Here is a 23,254-nt window from a genome sequence, read left to right on the forward strand (position 1 = left end):
ATTAATGCTTCAACTTGGCTTGGCATAGTGTTAACACATGCCTGTAATGTGCCCTGCATCTTTGGGTGATGATACCAGACATGAATAATCTTTTCAGTGAGATGAATTTTTGTAGTGATTGTTTCCTTTGCTTTTTCCCTTTTCACTAACTCCCAAAAATTTTCATTTGGAACTTCCTGGCAGATTAAAACTGTGTGCCAGACCGAGACTCAAACTTGGTTTGCTGTGAGGACCGGGCGTGAGTCGTGCTTCGGTAGCTCAGATGGTAGAGCACTTGCCCGTGAAAGGCAAAGGTCCCGAGTTTGAGACTCGGTTGGGCACACTCCGCTGCAGAGTGAAAATCTCATTCTGGAAACATCCCCCAGGCTGTGGCTAAGCCATGTCTCCGCGGTATCCTTTCTTTCAGGAGTGCTAGTTCTGCGAGTTTCGCAGGAGAGCTTCTGTAAAGTTTGGAAGGTAGGAGACGAGATACTGGCAGAAGTAAAGCTGTGAGGACCGGGCGTGAGTCGTGCTTCGGTAGCTCAGATGGTAGAGCACTTGCCTGCGAAAGGCAAAGGTCCCGAGTTCGAGTCTCGGTCGGGCACACAGTTTTAATCTGCCAGGAAGTTTCATATCAGTGCACACTCCGCTGCAGAGTGAAAATCTCATTCTGGATTTTCATTTGGGTACATGTCTAGAGAATTTCTTGGCCAGGGTAACAAATGCATGTTTTCTTGCTGCTAAAATGCTTTTACTGATTTTGCTGTGTGACATGAAGCTCCACCCTGCACAAACACAAATGGTTCTCCTTTAGGGATCCATTGTTTTGTTTGGGGTATGAGCTTCCTTCTTAACACCTCCTGCACATTGTTCCTTCAACGAAGTACAGCTGTCCAGTGCCTTTGCCACTCATGACAGACCATATCATGACTTTGATGGGATGTTGCACAGTCTGCAAAATACAGTTCAGATAATACTTTTCACCAGAACCCCTTCATACAAACTGATATTTATTTACCAAAATTTCAAATGTGTGCTCATTTCTAAAGAAAGTCTGAAACAAAATGAAAAAGCCATTGTATTTTGCTTAAAGATTGGCCTTGAACTCAGAAAATATATTTATCACTGCAGTATGAAGGCAGATACTGTCTAATTTTATGATACTCACTGATTTTCAGAAGTCCAAATCTCGATGAGATGTTTTGACATCATAGAAACAGTTAATTTTGGTTGTTGGGCAGGCCAACGAGCCTTGAAGCTCATTTGTGAAGGTTTGCGTCGTACAGATGCATTAACACCACTGTGTTCCAGTTTCATTTTAATTTCTTTTGTACGAGCAAAGTGATTCTCATGGCATATCTTTTTTAAGGAGTGATTGGACATTAGTAAGAATGCTGGTCTTCTGCCCCACATGTTATTTCTTTGAGGGACTAATTCCTCATCAAAATCAATTTTCTTCTTTACGTGCCTTACAGGTGATTCTGATATGCACAATCTTTGAGAAATCTCCCTGTTTGAATACATATTGGTGCCAATCAGTGCTTTTATCTCTGCAATCTTTTAAAGTTACAAATCATTTACTTTACCCATTATTTTCGTATCTCATTGTATCTAATAATAGCCAACGGCCTTGCCGCAGTGGTAACTTCAGTTCCCGTCAGATCACTGAATCTACGTGCTGTCGTGCTGGGCTAGCACTTGGATGGGTGACCATCCAGTCTGCCGAGCACTATTGGCGAGCGGGATGCACTCAGACCTTGTGAGGCAAACTGAGGAGCTACTTGGCTGCGAAGTAGCAGCTCCGGTCTCATAAACTGAGATACGGCTGGGAGAGTGGTGTGCTGACCACATGCCCCTCCATATCCGCATCCAATGATGCCTGTTGGCTGAGGATGACACAGCGGCTGGTCGGTACCATTGGGCCTTCAAGGCCTGTTTGGATAGAGTCTAGTTTTTTATTGTATTTAATAGCACTCAGTAATCAGCAAACTTCATCATCAGAAGCTACAGATGGTAAATACACCAGGAAACCAATGATACTAGATGTTAATAATGCACTCGTGCTTCAAACACATCAGCTGTTGGTGTTCTCAGAACTGCCTGGCAATTGTTCATCAACAGTCAGCTCTCACAAGAATGATGCAACACAAAAAATGACCTCATTTCATTCAGTAATACCTATTTAACAATATTCAACCTATTAGCCAGTTCACAAAACCAAACCCCAGAAATAAATGACTTGTCAAAAAAATTTGGTGCATCTAATATGCCCAGGGATTGCATGTCCTGCTGCATGAAGTACTCTGTAACTGCCTGCTACATATCCTCATCCAACAGGTATCTTTGATCCTTCAAGACGTTTTTTTAAGAAACCGAAGGCATGATAAATGCGTGGGAAGAGATCAGAACTAGAGGGCACGTATTTAATATCTCCCACTTGAGTTGGTGTAACTTCTGCATTACAAAATTTGCGATATGGGAATATGTGTCGTCATGAAGCAACAGCACCCCTTTTCACTTGTTAGATGAGGATATGTTAGCAGGCATTTACAGACTACTTCATGCAGCAGGACATGCAATCCGTGGACATATTAGATGCACCAAATTTTTTTGACCAGTCATTTATTTCTGGGGTGTGGTTTTGTGAACTGGCTAATAGGTTGAATAGTGTTAAATGGGTATTACTGAATGAAATGAGGTCATTTTTTTCAGTTCCCTTCCACAACAGTGTTTTTTGAGAGACATGCTGCCCCATATACATACTTCATTCTCAGAAAGGGGAAAGATTAATAGCATATTGATCCTGTTTGGACATATTTGGTAATAACGTCCCCATAGTTCATGTTCCCTTATTTACTCTACAAACATCAGAGACACACATCCCTTGCCTACAAGTCAGTGCTTATAGACCCACGTCAGAGTCAAGCTACATTGCATATGCGGTGCATTAACACCGTCAAACAGAAACTTTTCAATTGCCCCTTACATTTTTGGATTTTGATGATGCACTTTTGCTTCATTACTATCTTTCTTTTAATGTTTGTGTGGCATTTTATTGCAAGATAGGTTCTGCTGTTATACCAAATGCTTCCCTCAGAACTTCTGTTTCTTTGGGAGAGGTAGCCTTGGAAAAACCATTCCAACTGGTGTGCAAGATGTACAAAACAGGGGAAATTCTCTTGGAATTAGAGAGAGAGAGAGAGAGAGAGAGAGAGAGAGAGAGAGAGAGAGAGAGAGAGAATGCCAATTTCAAAGAGAGCAAGTGTTAAACTATCAGTTTAATATGTCATGGTTGCAAAATACTGACACAAATTATCTACAGTGTAATGGAAAAACTGGTAGAAGCCGGCCTCGGGGAAGATCGGAACTGTGAAGGTAGAAAGGGTAAAATGTATGGAGAAAAAGATTATATACAGCTTTACATAAATTGTATGGGGGTTACAAGAGTCAAAAGGCATGAAAGGGAAGCACAGTGGTTGAGAAGGGAATGATACAGGTTTGTAGAAAATACCCAGTGTTATTCATTCTATATATAGAGCAAACACTAAAGGAAACAAAAAATTTGGAAAAGGCATTTGAGTTCACAGAGAGAAAATATAAACTTCGGACTTCGAAGAGCAGTTGAATGGAATGGACATTGTCTTGTAAGGTGGAAATAGACTGAACATCAGTGAAAGCATAACAAGAGTATTGGAATGTAGTTCAATTAAATCAGGCAATGCTGAAGTATTTAGATTAGAAAATGAGACACTAAACATAGTAGATGAGTTTTGCTATTTGGGCAATAAAGTAACTGACATTGGCCAAAATAGGGAGGGTACAAAACATAGACTAACAATGGAAGGAACTCTGTCTCTCAAGAAGAAAAATTTGTTAACATAGAATATGTATTTCAGTACAAGGAAGTCTTTCCTGAAGGTATTTGTCTAAAATGTAGCGTTGAAATGTGGATGATAAACAGTTCAGACAAGAAGAGAAAAGAAGCTTTTGAAATGTGGTGCTGTAGAAGAATGCTGAAGTTTAGATGACTAGACCACATAACTAATGAGGAAGTGCTGAAAAGAATTGGTGAGAAAAGAAATTTGTGGCATAACTTGACTAAAAGAAGGGATCATTTGATAGCGCAATTTTTGAGACATCAAAAAATCATCCCTTAGTATTTGACGGAGGTGTTGGGGACCAAGAGATGAATACAGTAAGTAGGTTCAAATGGATGTAGGTTGCAGTACTTATTTGGCTTTGAAAAAGTTTGCACAGGATAGTGTTGTGGAGAGCTGCAAAAATGGATACTCTTCCAGAGATATTCAGAAGGCACTTTGCCATGCCACTCTACCAGAGGGTCCAGATGAACAAGATGATGATTAACGTGGCATGTCTACCATATGCTGGACCAATCTCTGCCAAAATCAGCAGAATTCTCTTGAAACACAACATCAAAAGCGTATTTTGTCCACCCACTAAAATTTAGGCACTGCTGGGCAATGTAAATGATGACCTGGGGCTACAGAAGCCAGGTATTTACAACATACAATGCCAGTGTGGGATGTCATACATCAGCATGACCACCAGGTCAGTGGACATGAGATGTAAAGAACACCAAAGGCATATGAGACTTAGATAGGCAACCAAATCAACAATAGGGGAGCACTGTCTAGAACTCAGTCACTTGATGAACTACAGTGCCACCAAGATTGTGACACAGACCCTGATATACTGGGACAGTCTCACAGAGGAATTCATCGAGATCACGGTCATGGAGAATCTCATCAGCTGTGACACTGGATGCCAGCTCAGCCCTGCCAGGAATCCATCACTTGAAATTCAGAAAACACAATGGAGATGACATTGAGGTTCAATAAGAAATAGAAATGAGATGGAGAACAAGAAAACAGCCTTTGGACAGACCACCAGAGAGTAGAGACTAGAGGTGACACGTCACTAGACAGTCCCAGCAGTAACAGACGTTGGACTGAACCCCTGTTTCCACAGAGGAGACGGAACACCTGTAGTGCCCAATGAAGACTACAGCATTGTAGGCCTGCCCAAATAGTCAAGGACTACACACACAATGCCCAAGACAACCAGAGGACATCCAAGGTGGCAGCAGTTGATGGATAGAATGCCTGGCTTGCTGCAGACGCACACCGGGGCATCAGACGATGGGCATGATACAAGAGAATGAACAAGCAGGATGTGGACAGAGGGTGGAGCACCAGTTGCAGGAGAGGACACCTAGACCTTCTCTTGGTGGATACGGACCATGCACGGAATGCCTGATATGGTGGGGACCGAAAACAGAACAGCCAACACCATCCAGGCTTAAGTACTGGATCCCATAAACCAAAGGACCATTCTCATGGAGCACATGAAGAAGCCAGCAAGTCACGCCAAACAACTTGAAAAACCTGTGGGAGACCTGATTATTCAACATGTCAATATATCACTGGGAAAGCCTGAAGAATTACATCAAACCAGTCCTTGTACTGAAGACAGCATCACCACCACCACCACCACCACACTCACCACCACCAAATGGTTCATACTAGATCCAAAATGTGAATAGTAAAAGACAAAAGAACAACAACCAGAAATTGAAAACTGGTCAGAAAAGGTTGCAAATTACAGTGAGATCCTGTATTAATCATTCCAATTTTAATTAATATTTCTGTTGGTCTTGTTGAAACTGCCGCTCGAACAATGCTGAAACTTATTTTTCAGCAGCTCCACTATTAAAAAAAATTCTGCTTCCAGAAACTGACAGGAAACAATGTGCAAATCAAAACCTTTGAACAGGTTGTGCTAAATTGCTAATAGAATAATTTACAGTCCATTATTTCAGTCTATGGCTATATGCATCTTTCATAGCAAAACTTTAAAGGCATGTTGAAAAAGTTTACAGAAAGTGCCAGCATTTTTCATTTATTTATAAATGTTCAAATGTAAGTGGATTAACCAGAGGCAAGCTAACAAACCATTTAGAATGCAGGGCTTGAGATTATAATTTCCATGCAAATTTGTATTCTATGTTTATGAGTTGTTCCTTCTTCACACTTGAAATAAACCCCAACTAAGAAAATGACTGTTTAAGGAAAATGTATGGGGGTGCATAGGATTCATTAGAAAGTGTTTTATAGTGTATAGAAGATATGTAAACAGCAGGTGTTACAATTATTTGTTACCAAGAAATCACAAAAGTGTGGGGACATGTTGTGAAACACTATATGCATTGTGTATTAAGATATTACTGTAGCTCATTGTCTTTTAAGATCACACGAGTTTCCTGTTTCCTGTCGATTCCATTTAAATCCCTTTATCCTCTAATGTTTTTACCAGAGAGAGGTCTTTCAGCTTGAATGAGCTTGTTACTAACATTTGTCTTTTACTTTGCTGTTGCCTAATAAGTAGATAATATTTTCTTTCTTTATTTGGAAATAAGTAATTAATGTTTCTTATTTGTAATTCATACAGCTCCTTTGTGTCAATACATGGATACTAAGTCTGATGATTTTTTAGAACTTGCTACTTATTGCTGCTGCATTAAACACATGCAGTATCTGCTGTCAGAATCATTTATTTATGCTTTTTTTTTTTACATGCTTGGAAATGGTAGTGTGTTATAATGATTTTTCTGGCCTTTGGAGTAATTGTTTTTACTTTTGTATTTTAGTTGCTACCTGAGGATGAGGGTGACCAGGATAGTGTGGGTGAAGCAATGTTAAACCTTGTGCGACTTAGTTCAGCTAGTTTGGCATCTTCAAGTAGCAGTGCCAGCAGCTCCGATCACCGCCCCAAAACGGTTACTCCAACACCAGGTAACAATTGGGCTCAAAAACCCATTCTAAATTGTATATTTGCTGTATATATTGTCTGTTACATATACAGTAGAGTCCAGTTAATCCAAACTAATTGGGACCGGACCTTGTTCAGATTACCAATTTGTTCGCATTAGCCGGAACTATGACGACAAGTTTCTAGAATGAAGTATACCAAGCAGATAAGTAGGTACACTATGGGAACAAGTGTGGGAACAGTGGCTCACTATCACTCTCTGCCCTTGTTGTTGTGCGTTGTTGAGACCTTTGTAGTGTCTATGGTCAGTGCACTGCCAACTGGCCCGCGAAGCGCTTGGTTAGGTTAGTTATCTGTCGCTGGCACGCGTAACGATTGTATTGTATTCGTTCAGGTGTAGTGGTGTATGTATTTTTGTCATGAGTAAATGGAAACATACAACATTAACTCTCAAGGAAAAACTGAATGCTCTGAAGCGGATAGACAATGGTGAGAATGTATCTAAACTGGCAACGGAACTGGGTGTTGGTATAGCAACTATTTTTGATTGGAAGAACAACCAAGTGAGCTAGAACAGTCCTGTGCAATGTCTTCGGGGAAAATACTCGAAATTCGGCAGACTTTGAAACAGTCCCAGTACAATAAAGTGGTTGAAGCTCTTTTCCTTTGGTTTACACAGAAAAGAGAAAGGGGAACTCCTATGAGTGGAGCACTGGTTCAGGAGAAGGCTGTTTACCTGAACAAGTTAATTAATGGTGATGAGTCTTTTAGTGTGAGTATGGGTTGGTTGGACAGATTAAAAAAACGACATTGAATCAGTCAGCTAACAGTTACTGGAGAGCAGCTTTCTTCTGACTGTGATGCAGCGAAGGAATACTTGGGTGATTTTGGAAAAATGATAAGAGAGAGAAAGTATTCTCCCCAACAAATTTATAACGCTGACGAGACTGGCCTTAATTTTAGGGCATTTCCAACAAAAAGCCTGGCATCAAAAGCAGAAGACCATGCTCCTGGTTTTAAAATGTGCAAAGATCGTGTGACTTTATTAGCATGCAGCAATGCTGCTGGTAATCACAAACTGCCTTTTAATGCTGATCAGCAAATCTGCTAGGCCCGGAGCTTTTAAAAACTGCAACATGAATTTCCTGCCCGTATATTATCGCAACCAGAAAAAAGCATGGATGGATGGTAAGCTGTTCAGAGAATGGTTTCACAGCCAGTTTGTTCCCTCTGTTTGACGGTTTGCTAAGGAAAATCATTTATCTCTCTGTGCAATCCTTTTGATTGATAACGCACCATCTCACCCTAGCACTGAGTAATTATGTGATGGAGAAATTGTGGCGAAGTTTTTGCTGCTGAATGTTACAGCACTTCTACAGCCGATGGACCAGGGTGTACTGCAAACATTAAAATTGATTTACAAAAAATGATTTTTAAGAATGCTGATCCAAGGTAATAGCATTCCTTTAGTGAACAAAATAAAAAAGACCAATGTGAAGGATGTTGTTTATTGGGCCGCTGAGGCATGGCAGAATATTTCAGAAAATACTCTGAGAAAATCGTGGAGAAAACTGTAGACATCTCTTGAATTTCAGGACAACCTAGTTGAAAATGAAGAGGAAAATCTACTACAAATGATACAGACAATCCCTGGATGTGAAGAAGTTAGTGAAGGAGATGTAGATGAGTGGATGGAAGTGGATAGGGCATGTGTGGAGAACCTTACTGACACTGATTTAGTTGCTGCTGTGACTCAAGACCAGGAGGAAGTGGACTGCTGTGACGTAAGTGACAATGAGCCTGAAAGCGACAACAGAGAGCTGATGCCACACAGTGACACAGCAGAAGCCCTTGACCTCGTGCTACGTTATTAGGAGCAACAGCTCACTGCTACACCTGCTGATTTGATGTTTATGAGATGATGGCGCAATTACTCGTCATATAACAGACTGTCTTCATTACACCAAAAAACAATGACTGAGTTGTTGTAATCTAAAAAGTAGGGATAAAATGTCCGCTGTATTTTAGTAAGTTTGACAGCCTTTCTTTCATTGTTATGCATTGTTTAAACCTAATGTTTTCTTGCCAATTTTTCTAATACATCTTTACTTTACTGTGTAAATTAAAATAGTGTGTGTGTACAGCAGTTTACCACACCGTTTTCCATACTTATACTAACTTTTTTCATGTTCGGATCGACCGAACGTTCGGATTACCAAGGTTTGGATTAGTGGGACTCTGCTGTACTTAAGTCTGCCAAGATAAAAATGGGGGACAGTAAGTAAAAACAGAACAGGCCAGGATCTCTCAGTTGATTAATTGTGACTAGGGAAATTTTAGATCTTTGCATTTCCTGGATACTTGAAGAAATGCTGAAGCTGCTGTGAAGGGAACACAGGGCATCAAAAACTGACATCAGTTAATTAATTAACAGACTATGAATAATAAATTACTTTAAGAGGAACACTGAGAAACTTAAAATATTTGTAGGACAGGTGAAAATAGTAAAATGTGTATTGTGGCACACAGCACATTTGCACAGTCACTTTTACACCATTTATTCCGTAGATATACTGTGGACATTATAAAGAATGTGGGGAAAGAGAGGGGGATAAAAAAATCCAGTGAGATGGGGCAGTGTGAAGATGGGGCAGTGTGAGGGTGACAGGACACTTGGTGGTTATAGTTAAACTGATGGTGTTCCAAGTGCTGCAGTGTGGGCTGTATACATCATAGAATGCTGAAACATTGTAAGTATGTGCATTAGTGGAGTATGCCAAAAAAGCAAATTGTCCCACTCTGCCACCCAGATGAATATATGACACTGTGAACAGTCATTGTGTGAAATGTTTTCTGTTTTGATGTCAGTATGCTGCTTGTTGCCTGGTGATGCATGTTGCTTTCTTTTGTGAAGTAACTGTTGGTGCAAAAGATTGAGAAGGTGGAAGTTTTCTGTATGAAATGCAATGTCTACCGAGAAGAAAGATTGTGCACTGCTAGAAAGTTGTCTTATTAGAGTGGGAGCAATAGCAACAGTGCACTGTGGAAATATCACTGACAGAAACAGTTACGAAGAAGCCCCATGTCAATAAATGGGCTAAAGAGTATGATCATGAAATTTGAAAAGAAACAGGTGAATTAGACGGTGCAGTAAGGAGAGGGAGGCAGCCCATTCCCACGGAAGTTGTTGAAGAAGTTGCTGTAATTATAGCTGATGATGCAGCACATGCCTCAAATTCCACAGCCAGCACTCAAGCTGTTCACAGGAATTCTCTCTCCCCTGGTCAACAGTCCAAAATATTTTGCAGCATATTTTACACTGGTACCCTCACAGGTTGAATGTGCATGGAGTTCCAAGATAAGTTAAAACACCATCACTTTGCCCTCCATTTTGTGGCATGTGTGGAAATGGATGACATGTGGCAGAGGAATATTCTTTGGGTGGACAAGGCACGGCTTACTCTGGGTGGTGCTGTGAATGCACAGAACTGTCACATATGAGTTTCTACTCTGCCACATGTTGTGCAAGAACACCCACTGCACTCAGCATATGTGACTGTGTGGTGTAGTTTCACAAGCTTTTTCAGTCTTGGTCCGTCTTTTCTTCGAGGAGATGACACCTCATGAGCCTGTTGGGTGCACGTAATAAGGACCTCCTTGTGCAACATGTGATTCCGGCTTTGCAGGAAAGCAACTGTCTCTGCACCACTGTTTTCATGCAAGATGGGGTGACACCACATGTTACTTGCCAGGTGAAAGATTTACTTTGAGAAACCTTTTGTAATGACCACATCATCTTTAAGCAATTTCAAGATGTTTGCCTTCCAGATCCCCTGAACTAAGTCCATGTGACTTCTGATTCTGAAGTGATACCTGGAAGATCTTGTCTATCAGGGATGTATCTAGATTCTTCCTAACTGAAAGGATAGTATACAATAACATTTCACTCTTATTACACTGGATACACTCCGAGCAACTGTCGACCATGCTGTGTTACAGATTTAGCGTGTTGCTTTGTCAGGAGACCATATTGAAGACATGTAACTTGTGACCATATCCTAAACATGCTAGGACCACCATTATTGTGTGTTAAATGTTCCTCTCCTTTTCTTCCATCTGCAGCACATTCTGACTGCTTACAGCACCCTATTTTCACATGGTGGCAGAAAGTGGAACTATTATGTCTTTCATCACACTCTCCAAACACACCAATTAGTGAACGTACTTATGTTGTTTCAGTGTCCAGCAATGTATACAGCCCACACAGCAGCAGTCAGAACACCGACAGTTTAGTTATAATCACCCGATATATTTGATAGGACAGCAGTTAAAATCATTGTGTTCCCTAAATCTCATAAGGTAAATGTCAGGATGATTCCTTTGTAAGGACACAGCCAGTTTCCTACCCTGCCGTTCCTCCCATTTCGAGCTAGTGCTTCATCTCTAAGGACATCACCATTGACACGATATTGAACTCTAATTGAAGAATCCTTGGCCAAGTGGTGTAACAAGATAGTGATTGATACTCACGCATTGGAGTAACAGTTTGTTTATTTGCTGTGCATTAACTCATTACAGCTCTAGAGGACAAATGTCCACAACTGGGTGCAATTGAAATTTTCATCTATTATAATATGTAACAGGTGCCCACTATGATGAAGTGTGAACATTGATAATGGTAATGAGCAGGGAGTGCCATGGACACATAGCAATACGTCCCACAAGGCTGTGAGCTTTTGGGCAGCGAGGAGGAGATCCAGTGAAGTGAGACCTTCGAGAATGGCTGACAGGCATATAGCGGCTGTAATCCTGGTGAAGGCGCAAGATGGCACTGTGAGATGGGTAGCAGTAAGATGGGTAGCAGTAGCAGCAGGCATAGTGGTCTGAAGCATAAGCCCGAGAGTTAGTTGGGAGCCTGAAGCTGAACTCCCGTAGATGGGCTGACTGGCAACCCAAGTACCTGTTGAAGGAGAAATACAAGTGTAGTGTCACACAAGTAGGTGCCTGCAGCTGCAGTGCTGTTTATTACAACCTATGCACTACATATCGGAATGGTTTGCGCCCCCAGACACTGTGGTGGCTGCAGGGAGCTTGGCAATAAGTAGCTCAGTGACTCTCGTGTTGGCAAACAAGCTCCTGAGGTAAGGCAGGGGCTGTATCTGGCCCATGAGGCATATCCATGAGTGTTGTGGCCGAATATACATGGGTAAAGCACTGCATGTACTACACTAATCTTTCTTCCATGAGAAAATGAAAAGATACTGTACATATTTACAAAATAAGTGATATACTTCCACAGATTGTAAGTGAGTTGTTTCTCAAGGATTTAGAAAAATTAAAAAAGTAAATATTTTTCATTTGCACATTAATTAAAAAGCTAACACAAACATTTAAGTGTGTACATTGTAAAGTTCATAAGATGATACCAAGGCTGTTACGGCCATGCATTGCTGAAACAAAAGCACTTTTTATGTCTTACTTGCACAGATCAATAATTTGTTTCTGCTAACAAATTCTTTAGTGTAGTAAGTCAGCCATTAATAAATCTTGTAGCCTCCTTTCAAACTGTACATTATAACGACAAAACTTGTTTTGGTTGCTCGCCATTTATTGAAAATGCGTGTTCTTAAATAATGGGCACCTCTCTGGACCAACATTAGTGACTTTTAAGCCTTTAAGAAGAATGTTCTTATTCGAGGTGATGAGTCTATAAACTGAGCTGTAAGTTTGAAGGAGAGGAATATTGTCACATACTGCACATTGTCCATTATGATCTATTGTTTATAGTCATTGGCTTGTGACTTGCAATTCACCGGTTTGATTCTACCAGCTGATGTTATTAATCATTTAAGATTTGCAATTTCTGGGAGGTACTGGGACTTGCTTATTTCTGAGATATTGTAATTTACTAGAACAATCTATCTTTGTATAAATAGGAGCGCACATTGCTGAGGCGAGTAGTCCAACTCCATCTATACCTGGATATGTACATAACAAGTGTGCTTGCAATGCAAAGTGTGCAGTGTGAAGTTCTTGCTGACAGCTCTTCTATTGTAAATGGTAGTTAATACCAGATTGTGATTTACATAATTTGATGGAGACACCAGGTATGTTTGACATCAGCATTGCTGTGGTTCCAGTAAGACTATGCAGAAGACATTCCCTCACAGACAGGAATTGGATTACAAACACTCCATTCCTCCAGTGGTTCACATTTTCAGGATACCGATGGACGGAAAAGCATCTGCAATTCAGATGAGCCTCCAGTAATGTTTTTGGGAGACAGTGGACTGTATCTGAAAAAATGGCTAACTGGATTCCAGTGCACTGCTAAATACAGCAAGTGTGAATTTTACTTGGATTTTACAGCCCAGCGGTGGTTCAAGAAAAATGAGGAAAATCTCATTACCTGGGAAGAATATAATGCGAAAATTAGGAAATCATTTACCGACAACTAGAAGCAACTCAGCATAACTGAAGAATAGCCGCAGTACAGCAGCCAATGCAATGCTAAGCGGAGATGGCAAAGTCATATATACAGTGTATTTTGGCACAGGTTCATACAGAGAATCTGAATATGACAGAAGTCGACAGACTTTCACACTTGATAAAGAGTGTGATGGAGGATTTCTGTCCTTTCGAAGAGGTCGCCACAGCAGAGAACTTCATCAGGTTATGCCAGCACATGGAGGTAAAACACCAGAAAATAGTATACCAAAAGCTGTTCAACAGACTTCTGAATGTTCTACTAATGGTAGTCATGAAAGAACATCAGTACCAAAAACTGCTAGTACGACAAACAGTAAGATACGAGATACAAGGGTTTTGACATCTAATGTAAAACTCAAACAGCCACACATACTGATGTTGGCTGTCAAATCCAGCAGGTAACAACATTAATTCCAGAATAATATTGTTGATCATTAGCACCAATCTCTGCAAGACATACTATCATTGAAAAATGGAGTTAGAAACTACAGACTTACACGGCATCTCATGGACGGTATCCAAAGCCATACGCTCGTAGAGAAAGGCTAGATAGCAGAAACATTAACAGAGTAATGGAAGTTGATTATGATTTGTGAAATTTGAAAAAATAAAATAAAATTATGAAAATTACAGAAGCATAGTACCGTTTATCTCTGACACAACCTTCTGTAAGCACTTTCTAGTATCTAGTAGCAGAAGTAATTCAAAAGTATTAAAGCAGTTTTCATCTAGAAGAGTCGGCCACTAACCAAATCTTCATTCTGAAACAAACATGTGAAAAGGGTTAGGATTACAACCCAGAGCTCTAACTGTTTCTTGTATTTTTTTCATAAATCACATGGTCATGTACGCTAGTCCAATTGATTGAATTATGTGTAGAAAAACGAAGACTGTAATCATAGTAGGTGAATAAAATAACAGAGGTCGACCTTGTAGGAACAAGACAATAACAGGTGGGGAAATTGATGTCTGTTTCATTTGAAACAACACTTGAGAGTATTACTGAGAGAACTCATAAAGACAGTTTTTCTGCTCCCACGTGAAAGACAATACTGTTGTTTATCAGGCCTGCACTGATGCATATGTAATTCAGGAAAATTATGGAGATGTTGGTGGTAATAATATAATTGAGTGAATGTCAACAGAAGACATTGGTAAGAATTCAAATATTTGAAAATCAGTAATAACAGATAGAAACTAATTTGAGAAGTTACATACCCAGGAACCATGATTATAGGAATTATATCTAATGACTCTTCACTAAAAGCGTAGTTAATTTCTTTATCTAAATCACCGAACAAAATCACAGAATGTGACTTGAGAATTAAAATTTGTTCAGTACAAAACATAACCATGCTTGCCGTTTTCCATGACCACTACATTATAGATGTATTCTGTTAACAGGATTTCATATTTGAAACAGTTACATTGATGTGAAACTTCCTGGCAGATTAAAACTGTGTGCCCGACCGAGACTCGAACTCGGGACCTTTGCCTTTCGCGGGCAAGTGCTCTACCAACTGAGCTACTGAAGCACGACTCACGCCCGGTACTCACAGCTTTACTTCTGCCAGTATCTCGTCTCCTACCTTCCAAACTTTACAGAAGCTCTCCTGCGAACCTTGCAGAACTAGCACTTCTGAAAGAAAGGATATAGCGGAGACATGGCTTAGCCACAGCCTGGGGGATGTTTCCAGAATGAGATTTTCACTCTGCAGCGGAGTGTACGCAGATATGAAACTTCCTGGCAGATTAAAACTGTGTGCCCGACCGAGACTCGAACTCGGGACCTTTGCCTTTCACGGGCAAGTGCTCTACCAACTGAGCTACCGAAGCACGACTCACGCCCGGTACTCACAGCTTTACTTCTGCCAGTATCTCGTCTCCTACCTTCCAAACTTTACAGAAGCTCTCCTGCGAACCTTGCAGAACTGACACTCCTGAAAGAAAGGATATAGCGGAGACATGGCTTAGCCACAGCCTGGGGGATGTTTCCAGAATGAGATTTTCACTCTGCAGCGGAGTGTGTGCTGATATGAAACTTCCTGGCAGATTAAAACTGTGTGCCCGACCGAGACTCGAACTCGGGACCTTTGCCTTTCGCGGGCAAGTGCTCTACTAACTGAGCTACCGAAGCACGACTCACGCCCGGTACTCACAGGTTTACTTCTGCCAGTATCTCGTCTCCTACCTTCCAAACTTTACAGAAGCTCTCCTGCAAACCTTGCAGAACTAGCACTCCTGAAAGAAAGGATATAGCGGAGACATGGCTTAGCCACAGCCTGGGGGATGTTTCCAGAATGAGATTTTCACTCTGCAGCGGAGTGTGTGCTGATATGAAACTTCCTGGCAGATTAAAACTGTGTGCCCGACCGAGACTCGAACTCGGGACCTTTGCCTTTCACGGGCAAGTGCTCTACCAACTGAGCTACCGAAGCACGACTCACGCCCGGTACTCACAGCTTTACTTCTGCCAGTATCTCGTCTCCTACCTTCCAAACTTTACAGAAGCTCTCCTGCTCTGGAAACATCCCCCAGGCTGTGGCTAAGCCATGTCTCCGCTATATCCTTTCTTTCAGGAGTGCTAGTTCTGCAAGGTTCGCAGGAGAGCTTCTGTAAAGTTTGGAAGGTAGGAGACGAGATACTGGCAGAAGTAAAGCTGTGAGTACCGGGCGTGAGTCGTGCTTCGGTAGCTCAGTTGGTAGAGCACTTGCCCGCGAAAGGCAAAGGTCCCGAGTTCGAGTCTTGGTCGGGCACACAGTTTTAATCTGCCAGGAAGTTTCATATCAGCGCACACTCCGCTGCAGAGTGAAAATCTCATTCTGGAAACATCCCCCAGGCTGTGGCTAAGCCATGTCTCTGCTATATCCTTTCTTTCAGGAGTGCTAGTTCTGCAAGGTTCGCAGGAGAGCTTCTGTAAAGTTTGGAAGGTAGGAGACGAGATACTGGCAGAAGTAAAGCTGTGAGTACCGGGCGTGAGTCGTGCTTCGGTAGCTCAGTTGGTAGAGCACTTGCCCGCGAAAGGCAAAGGTCCCGAGTTCGAGTCTCGGTCGGGCACACAGTTTTAATCTGCCAGGAAGTTTCATATCAGCGCACACTCCGCTGCAGAGTGAAAATCTCATTCTGGAAACATCCCCCAGGCTGTGGCTAAGCCATGTCTCCGCTATATCCTTTCTTTCAGGAGTGCTAGTTCTGCAAGGTTCGCAGGAGAGCTTCTGTAAAGTTTGGAAGGTAGGAGACGAGATACTGGCAGAAGTAAAGCTGTGAGTACCGGGCGTGAGTCGTGCTTCGGTAGCTCAGTTGGTAGAGCACTTGCCCGCGAAAGGCAAAGGTCCCGAGTTCGAGTCTCGGTCGGGCACACAGTTTTAATCTGCCAGGAAGTTTCATATCAGCGCACACTCCGCTGCAGAGTGAAAATCTCATTCTAGTTACATTGATGAAAATTTATGGAAAATTCCAAGAACCAGCCATTGGGGACTAGAGAAGACTAACGCTGGGAGCTGGAATAACTTCAGGCTAAGAATATTTTGTAATACAGACACAAAAGTTCATTCAGTATTCCTCATCTGCAATCTTCATCTTCCATACTTTTTTGGAGCACTACATAATCATATTGTTAGTAAGGGATTAATAAACAATGTGATGTGGCTGTTGTGGTCTATCAAGTAGAGCACTAGGCTCTGACCCTGGATGTCTCAGTTTCAATCCCGGATGGGGGTAGGGAGATAATTTTTCCTCATTCCAGTCCCTCCATGTCGGCCCCTGGTCTACTCATCCTGCTTTTAAATGAGTACTGGGAATCTTTTCCAGGAATGGAAAGCTAGTGCCACAGTAAAGAAAGGCTGTGCTCTACCTACAATGAGACCAATATCCCCATCACAGGCTTGCGCAATAGACTTCAACAAAGCAGTCTCGTACCGTGCTGATCAACCAGTGACATTACAGACATGGTGGAGATTAGAGTCTTATGAAATGACCAATGGATGATGCCACAAACAACACAAAAACATTAACAAAACAAAAAACTGAGGGGACCTTCATGGGAAAAAGGGATTTTCAGTGGGGATTTTCTTGTTACGAATCCCTTAAGATGTAATGTAAAATTGAAAATACCATACCAAACAGATGTAATTGTAAATCTAACAGAAGGAGAGTGTCTATTTTTTTATTTTATTTTATTTTTTTTTTTCGAGGGCGGGGGGGTTGTTTGGGAGTGCAACATGATGAAACAGGTACTTGCCTTTGCCACATGACTCTTATTCTTAGCGAGGGATATTTATGTCGTGATTATTAGAGCATTCTACTCTAAAAATGGTGCCATTCAACTTTCAGTGTTACATTAAAAAAAAAAAGAAAAAAAAAAAGAAAAAGAAAAGGTTCAAATGGCTCTGAGCACTATGGGACTTAACATCTGAGGTCATCAGTCCCATAGTACTTAGAACTACTTAAATCTAACTAACCTAAGGACACACACACACATCCATGCCCGAGGCAGGATTCGAACCTGTGACCGTAGCGGTTGCGCGGTTCCGGACTGAAGTGCCTATTACCACTCGGCCACACCGGCCGGCTGTTAAAGTTCAGTAGATGAATCAACAAGCCTATGGTGATGTGTTTGTAGATGTGTTTATTGCTATTACATATTATATGAGATCAGTATGGAAAGATACAGTACATATTTTGAAAGATTGCCAGTGGAATATGCATTCAGATATTTGTGAGTTACTCCAATAATCTCTATTGAGATAATATCCAGGTAGTTCAGAAGTCTGTGATGAATAACATAATGTTGAGGTAGACACCTAACACAGAAATTCTAAAAACTTTGGGGAATAGATTGTCAGGCAGCTGCCAAAAAGCATGTACTTTTGAGGCCCCTCAATCAGCACATCATTATTCAGAATGAAACCACTGTATGCTATATGAAGTTCTTGAAAGGCTGAAATGAAACTCTTGTCAGATGGGCATATTCTGTATGACAAAAATGGTAGTTCAGTCACAGATGAACAAAGTAGATTAAGATGATCTTCTCCCCTTGTATGCAATGTGTTGTTGTTGTTGTTGCTGCCTCCAGTCCAAAAACTGCTTTGATGCGGGTTTCCACACTACTCTATTATCCTGCACATGGCATTTCATCTCATAATAACTACTGTAATCTACATACATTTGCAGTTTATAGTGTGTATTCATGTCTTGTGCTCCCATCTAGAATTTTACTCCCACCCTCCCTTCCCTACAGTACTAAGCTGATGATTCCTTCATGCCTCAGGATGAGTCCTATCAATCAGTCTCTTCTTTTAGTCAAGTTGTGCTGTAAATTCCTTTTCTTTACTGTTCGAATCAGTACTCCCTCATAAGTTACACAATCTACCCATGTAATCATCAGCATTCTTGTGTAACAACTGTTTTGAAAACCTCTATTCTCTTATTGTCTGAACTGCTTATCATCCACATTTTGCTCCTGTACAGGGCTACACTGCTTGTATCTTTTTTACTTCAGCCATAATTTATTTTGCTGCCCAAATAGCAGAACTTGTCTACTGTTTTTAATGTCTCATTTCCTGAACTAATTCCTTAAGCAGCATCTGATTTAATTCAACTACATCACATTACGTTTGTTTCACTTTTGTTGATGTTCATTGTATAATCTTTTTTTCCGGACACTAGCTATTACATTCAACTGCTCTTCCAAGTCATTTGCTGTCTTTGACAGAATTACATTGTCATTTGCAACCCTCCATTCACCCCCCCCCCCCCCCCTCCCCCTCTTGAACTGTAATTCCCTCTTCAAAGTTCTCGTGGATTCTGCTTGCTCAGTGTATGGAATGAATTAAGAAGAATTGCTCATCAATATAACAAATACTAACAAAGAGATAGAGGGGCTGGCCAGTACTTATCTCAGCTCAGTACAGCCGATAGATACACAAAAAACAGATCCAAAAATTTATGTTCCTAGCTTTCGGAACAAATGTTCCTTCATCAGGGAGGAGAGAGGGGAAAGAAAGAGAAGAAGGGAAAGTGGATTCAGTTACTCAAAACCCAGGTTATGAAGCAACAGGGAAAGGAAAACATGGAGGGTTCTGTTTTTTGTGTATCTATTGGCTGTACTGAGCTAAGTACTGGCCAGCGCCTCTCTCTCTTTGTTAGTATTTGTTTCACATCTTTATATGAGATTATACATTAATCATCAATATAACAGTTTGTTACATGTAGTGTGATAGTTTTACATTTAGAAAAATATTCTGCATATTTTGGTGCAGGGGCCCAGGACTAAAATGATAAACACAATGTACACCACTGTTTTCTTTCTTGTATGAAGTGAAATGCAGCTATTCTGCATAGTGTTAGAAGGTAATTATGTGTGGCTTTTTCTGTCCCTTTTGCAGATTTGCTACTTGCCCCCAGTGCACTAATGATCAACAATCAAGCTACTGTGACTGATGGAGCCTCTGTACCTCCTCCTCCCAGTAAACCTATCTCACATCCAACAACTTCTACAGGTGCCATTCCCAAAAGCATTAGTTTTGATAAAACAGCTGAACGTGGTGACAAGGTTTGTTCATTTTCTCTTCAAATCATTAACTGGAATGTCAGGTACCTTGTACAGTATTTACTGCTTATATGTGGTGTGTGTGGATTTAGAGTGCTAGAGTATGAGTGACGTTCATCTTGAACTTTGGTTCATATATCGCAATGTCAGAATGGTTTACTTTTAATTTGCTCAGATCCTTCGTTTTTTGGCTCATAATATTAAATTTGTGACTGTTTATTCATTGTGAGAATTTTTGTTATTCTTTAAACTGGATGATGATGATGATGATGATGATGATGATGATGATGATGATGATGATGATGTGCATGTCTAATTTACTTATGTGTGAAAATATGTGCCAGAATGTGTACTAGTGGTCTCACATGTGTTTCACTGTTATAGGATGCACTAGATGAAGACTCAAAACACAAGAGAGGATTCTTCCGAAACTTCAAGCTACCTTTCAAAAGCAGACGTGTCAAATCTCTCAGGGGAACAGATGACCTAGGAACTCGGTATGTTGTTACTTATTTTATAGTGGGTGATTTTGCTAAAAGTGGGCAAACTGCAGAAAACAATCACTGAGGTGATAAGTAGCAGAAAAGATCATGTGGACATAGGGCCAGAAATCTGTTCCACGGGATGTACATCCACTTGAAAGTGGAGATAAAAGATCTTCGACAGTGACTGTTGATCAGCACCAGTCAGGTGACCCACGCAAATTTTCATTGTCGTCATTAATTTGTACAGCTTATGGTGGTTTGTATTAAAATATCCTCACCTGGGCAGGAATGTGTGTGTGAGTACAGGTTGAGATGTAGATGACATATGGAAGTTTAGGTCTGACCATGAGTCAGGCACTGATAGCCATAGCAGTTAAAGCAACTGCTTGCGTAAAGGGTTCAAGTCTCGGTCTGCCACTTACCCCATTACATTCAATCAGTTATGTAAGGCAATGTGACTATTTACAATTAGATGTCAGTAAGTGAAACAGAGACTCAATTGTTTCATAACAGGAAGCTTTCAGGAGAACCTGCAGAATGTCAGGTAAAGTGTTTTTTGTATTTGTAATTCACTAGGTGTCAGAAGTAACTTTAACTGCTGTTTCCCAGTGATAAATCTGAAGTGTGACACTAAATCAGTTACAGAGAAACTGTGGGTAAAAAATGGAATTTATTATTTTCCAATTCAGAGAACTATGTAAATTGCTTGTGAAAAGCTAGAGTATGCAAGTAGTCTCATGTTAGAAGTCGTATTGTTGAGTACCGCATATAGTTCTCAAAAATAAAAGTAAAATCTGTTTATTGTGTCTCAAATTAAAAACTCTGATAATGAAATGTAAACAATATGGGGAGTAGTCAGAAGAAAGCTACAAAGTTTATGAACGGACAGGATGCTTCAATTAAAGAAGAAAATGACAGTTGACACTTATTAAAACAAACAAAACAAACATTTGTTATTGTCACTTCCTAAGTACAATAAAGGAAATTGATCCAGTGTGTTCAGAAAAAAATTACTTAAGCAATAACAAGAAACTAAATTATAAGCATTCAGTCAACTTAAGATTGCACAACCTTCTGGGGAAAACATGAAACTAGTTTTTGTTTTGAGACTAGTAATTATCATACAGTTGATAACATTTCGACCAAAATATGTATTCTGCATGCATAGCTGCTGTTCTCATGTATGTTTGTTGCGTATAACTTCCAGAAGGCATATTCCTTGAAAGACAGAAGTATGGTGTTTTTAGTATACTCTGTCACAAAAGGACGTTATGGTGACATTTTTAATCAAGGTTTTGTTTATTTATTATAATATAATTGCCTGAAGAAAATATTATGGAGATGGAAGAGGAAGTAAATGAAAATAAGATGCGAAATGTGCGAGAAGAATTTGGTGGAGCATTGAAAGACCTAAGCCGGAACAAGCCCCCCTGGAGCAGACGACGTGTCCTCTAATTGGTTCAGGTAGTTGGGAAAGCTAACCATGACAAAATTATTTCAATTGATGTGCAAGCTATGTGACAGATGATATATCCTTTGACTTGAAGAAGAGAGTAACAATTCAAATTCCAAATAAGACAGGTGTGAGTATTACTGAATTATCAGTTTAATAAGACATGGTATCATAATATTGCCAGAAATTATTCACATAAGAATGGATAAATTGATAGAGGCTATCCAAGGGAAGATCAGTTTGGGTTAAAATCACTCCACTCCATAACTACCGCGGTGGCAGGGGTACAGCAGATGTAATGGATCTATAGATACAGAAAAACAGCCTTAGTTGTACAAATTTGGTTAATTTAATCTTCACATGTGACGTATTTCGCCTGTCTTAGGCATCATCAGACAATCTGGGGAAATTACAGACTGGTGTAAGTATAAATTCCTATTAAAGACAATAATAAATTAATTAAGAATAACAGAAGGAAGACAAACATTGTTTGAACTGTGAAGCATGTGGCCTCATTTGTTTTCTAGAGGGTGGGTAGGGGTATAAATTTCAACTCATACAATTTTGCACCATAACTGAGCTTACCAATAAAAACTCTTGCTAATCGTGACCTAGACATTGAACGTAGTCGAAAGTACCATAAAACCGGGAGGTAACAGCCAGATAGCCACAGTCAATGCTTCATTAGATCATTGACAAAGTTCATCCTACTCATAACCGAGGCGTCACATGTGATTAGGAGTGCAATAGAACTGGTAGGAAATGTTGAGATAGTCACTGTCAGTGCTTCATTACTTCACCTAGAAGAAACTTAAAAAAAAGGTAGTCATAGTAGGAAAAAGAAAGCCACCAAAAAGTACAAGGGGCACCTAACTTAAGCAAATAGGCAAATTCAGTGAGCAGAAAATACACCCATATAATAGCTGGGCCAGTATACCTTTGGCAAATGAATGGGCACTAATAAGGATAAAGAAACACATGAAAAGTTTTGGTAAAAATATGAAGCAATAAAGCCATAAGCAACGTTAAACTGGAAAACTGACTGTAATGATGGTGACTTACACATGAAGAAACTGCACCATGAACACAAATCCGGTTTGTTTACAACACTGTGGGCATGCGCTGTCATGCTGGCAACTAGACTGCCAACCAGGTGTCAAGGTCCTGTGGAGCCTTAGTGAGAAAAGGCTCACAAGGTGTCATCCTAAAACTTAACTGATTTCTAAGACTTAAATAGAATATTCAGTAAGTAACATATATGGCAGCCATCATTTAAAGATACACATCAATACATCAAAAAAGTGTGATGTTTCGAACAGACTTGTTCGTTTATTAAATTCAGAGATTTGAAAAAGATATGCTTAGGAATTTCAGACTCTTCCAATAAACTCAGTTTCTTGCCTTTGTTAGCCACATGAAAGATTTTAAGATTTTCTAAATCTGGAACCGATGGCCAGAAGGTGCTGGACAAAGGGGGAAAATTTTTTCACCTGACCATTTTTTGTCAGT

At 40.4% G+C, this 23,254-nt stretch overlaps 1 protein-coding gene and 2 non-coding genes across 4 annotated transcripts in view; 1 reads left to right on the forward strand and 2 right to left on the reverse strand.

Annotated features, from left to right (window-relative positions):
* Nucleotides 1-23,254, forward strand: part of LOC126183295 (GTPase-activating protein and VPS9 domain-containing protein 1) — a 303,063-nt gene that overhangs the window by 202,723 nt on the left and 77,086 nt on the right. For both annotated transcript variants that reach the window (XM_049925134.1, XM_049925135.1), the window contains exons 18-20: nucleotides 6,647-6,791; nucleotides 19,644-19,810; nucleotides 20,192-20,304. In XM_049925134.1, coding sequence (XP_049781091.1) covers nucleotides 6,647-6,791; nucleotides 19,644-19,810; nucleotides 20,192-20,304 — 425 coding nt within the window. The remainder of the gene's footprint in view (nucleotides 1-6,646; nucleotides 6,792-19,643; nucleotides 19,811-20,191; nucleotides 20,305-23,254) is intronic.
* Nucleotides 15,020-15,094, reverse strand: Trnas-uga (transfer RNA serine (anticodon UGA)). Its single transcript has one exon. It is a non-coding gene; the product is annotated as a tRNA-Ser (tRNA).
* On the reverse strand, nucleotides 15,622-15,696 carry Trnas-uga (transfer RNA serine (anticodon UGA)). The gene has a single exon. It is a non-coding gene; the product is annotated as a tRNA-Ser (tRNA).

This window comes from Schistocerca cancellata, chromosome 4 (assembly GCF_023864275.1).
Source record: "Schistocerca cancellata isolate TAMUIC-IGC-003103 chromosome 4, iqSchCanc2.1, whole genome shotgun sequence".
NCBI lineage: Eukaryota > Metazoa > Arthropoda > Insecta > Orthoptera > Acrididae > Schistocerca > Schistocerca cancellata.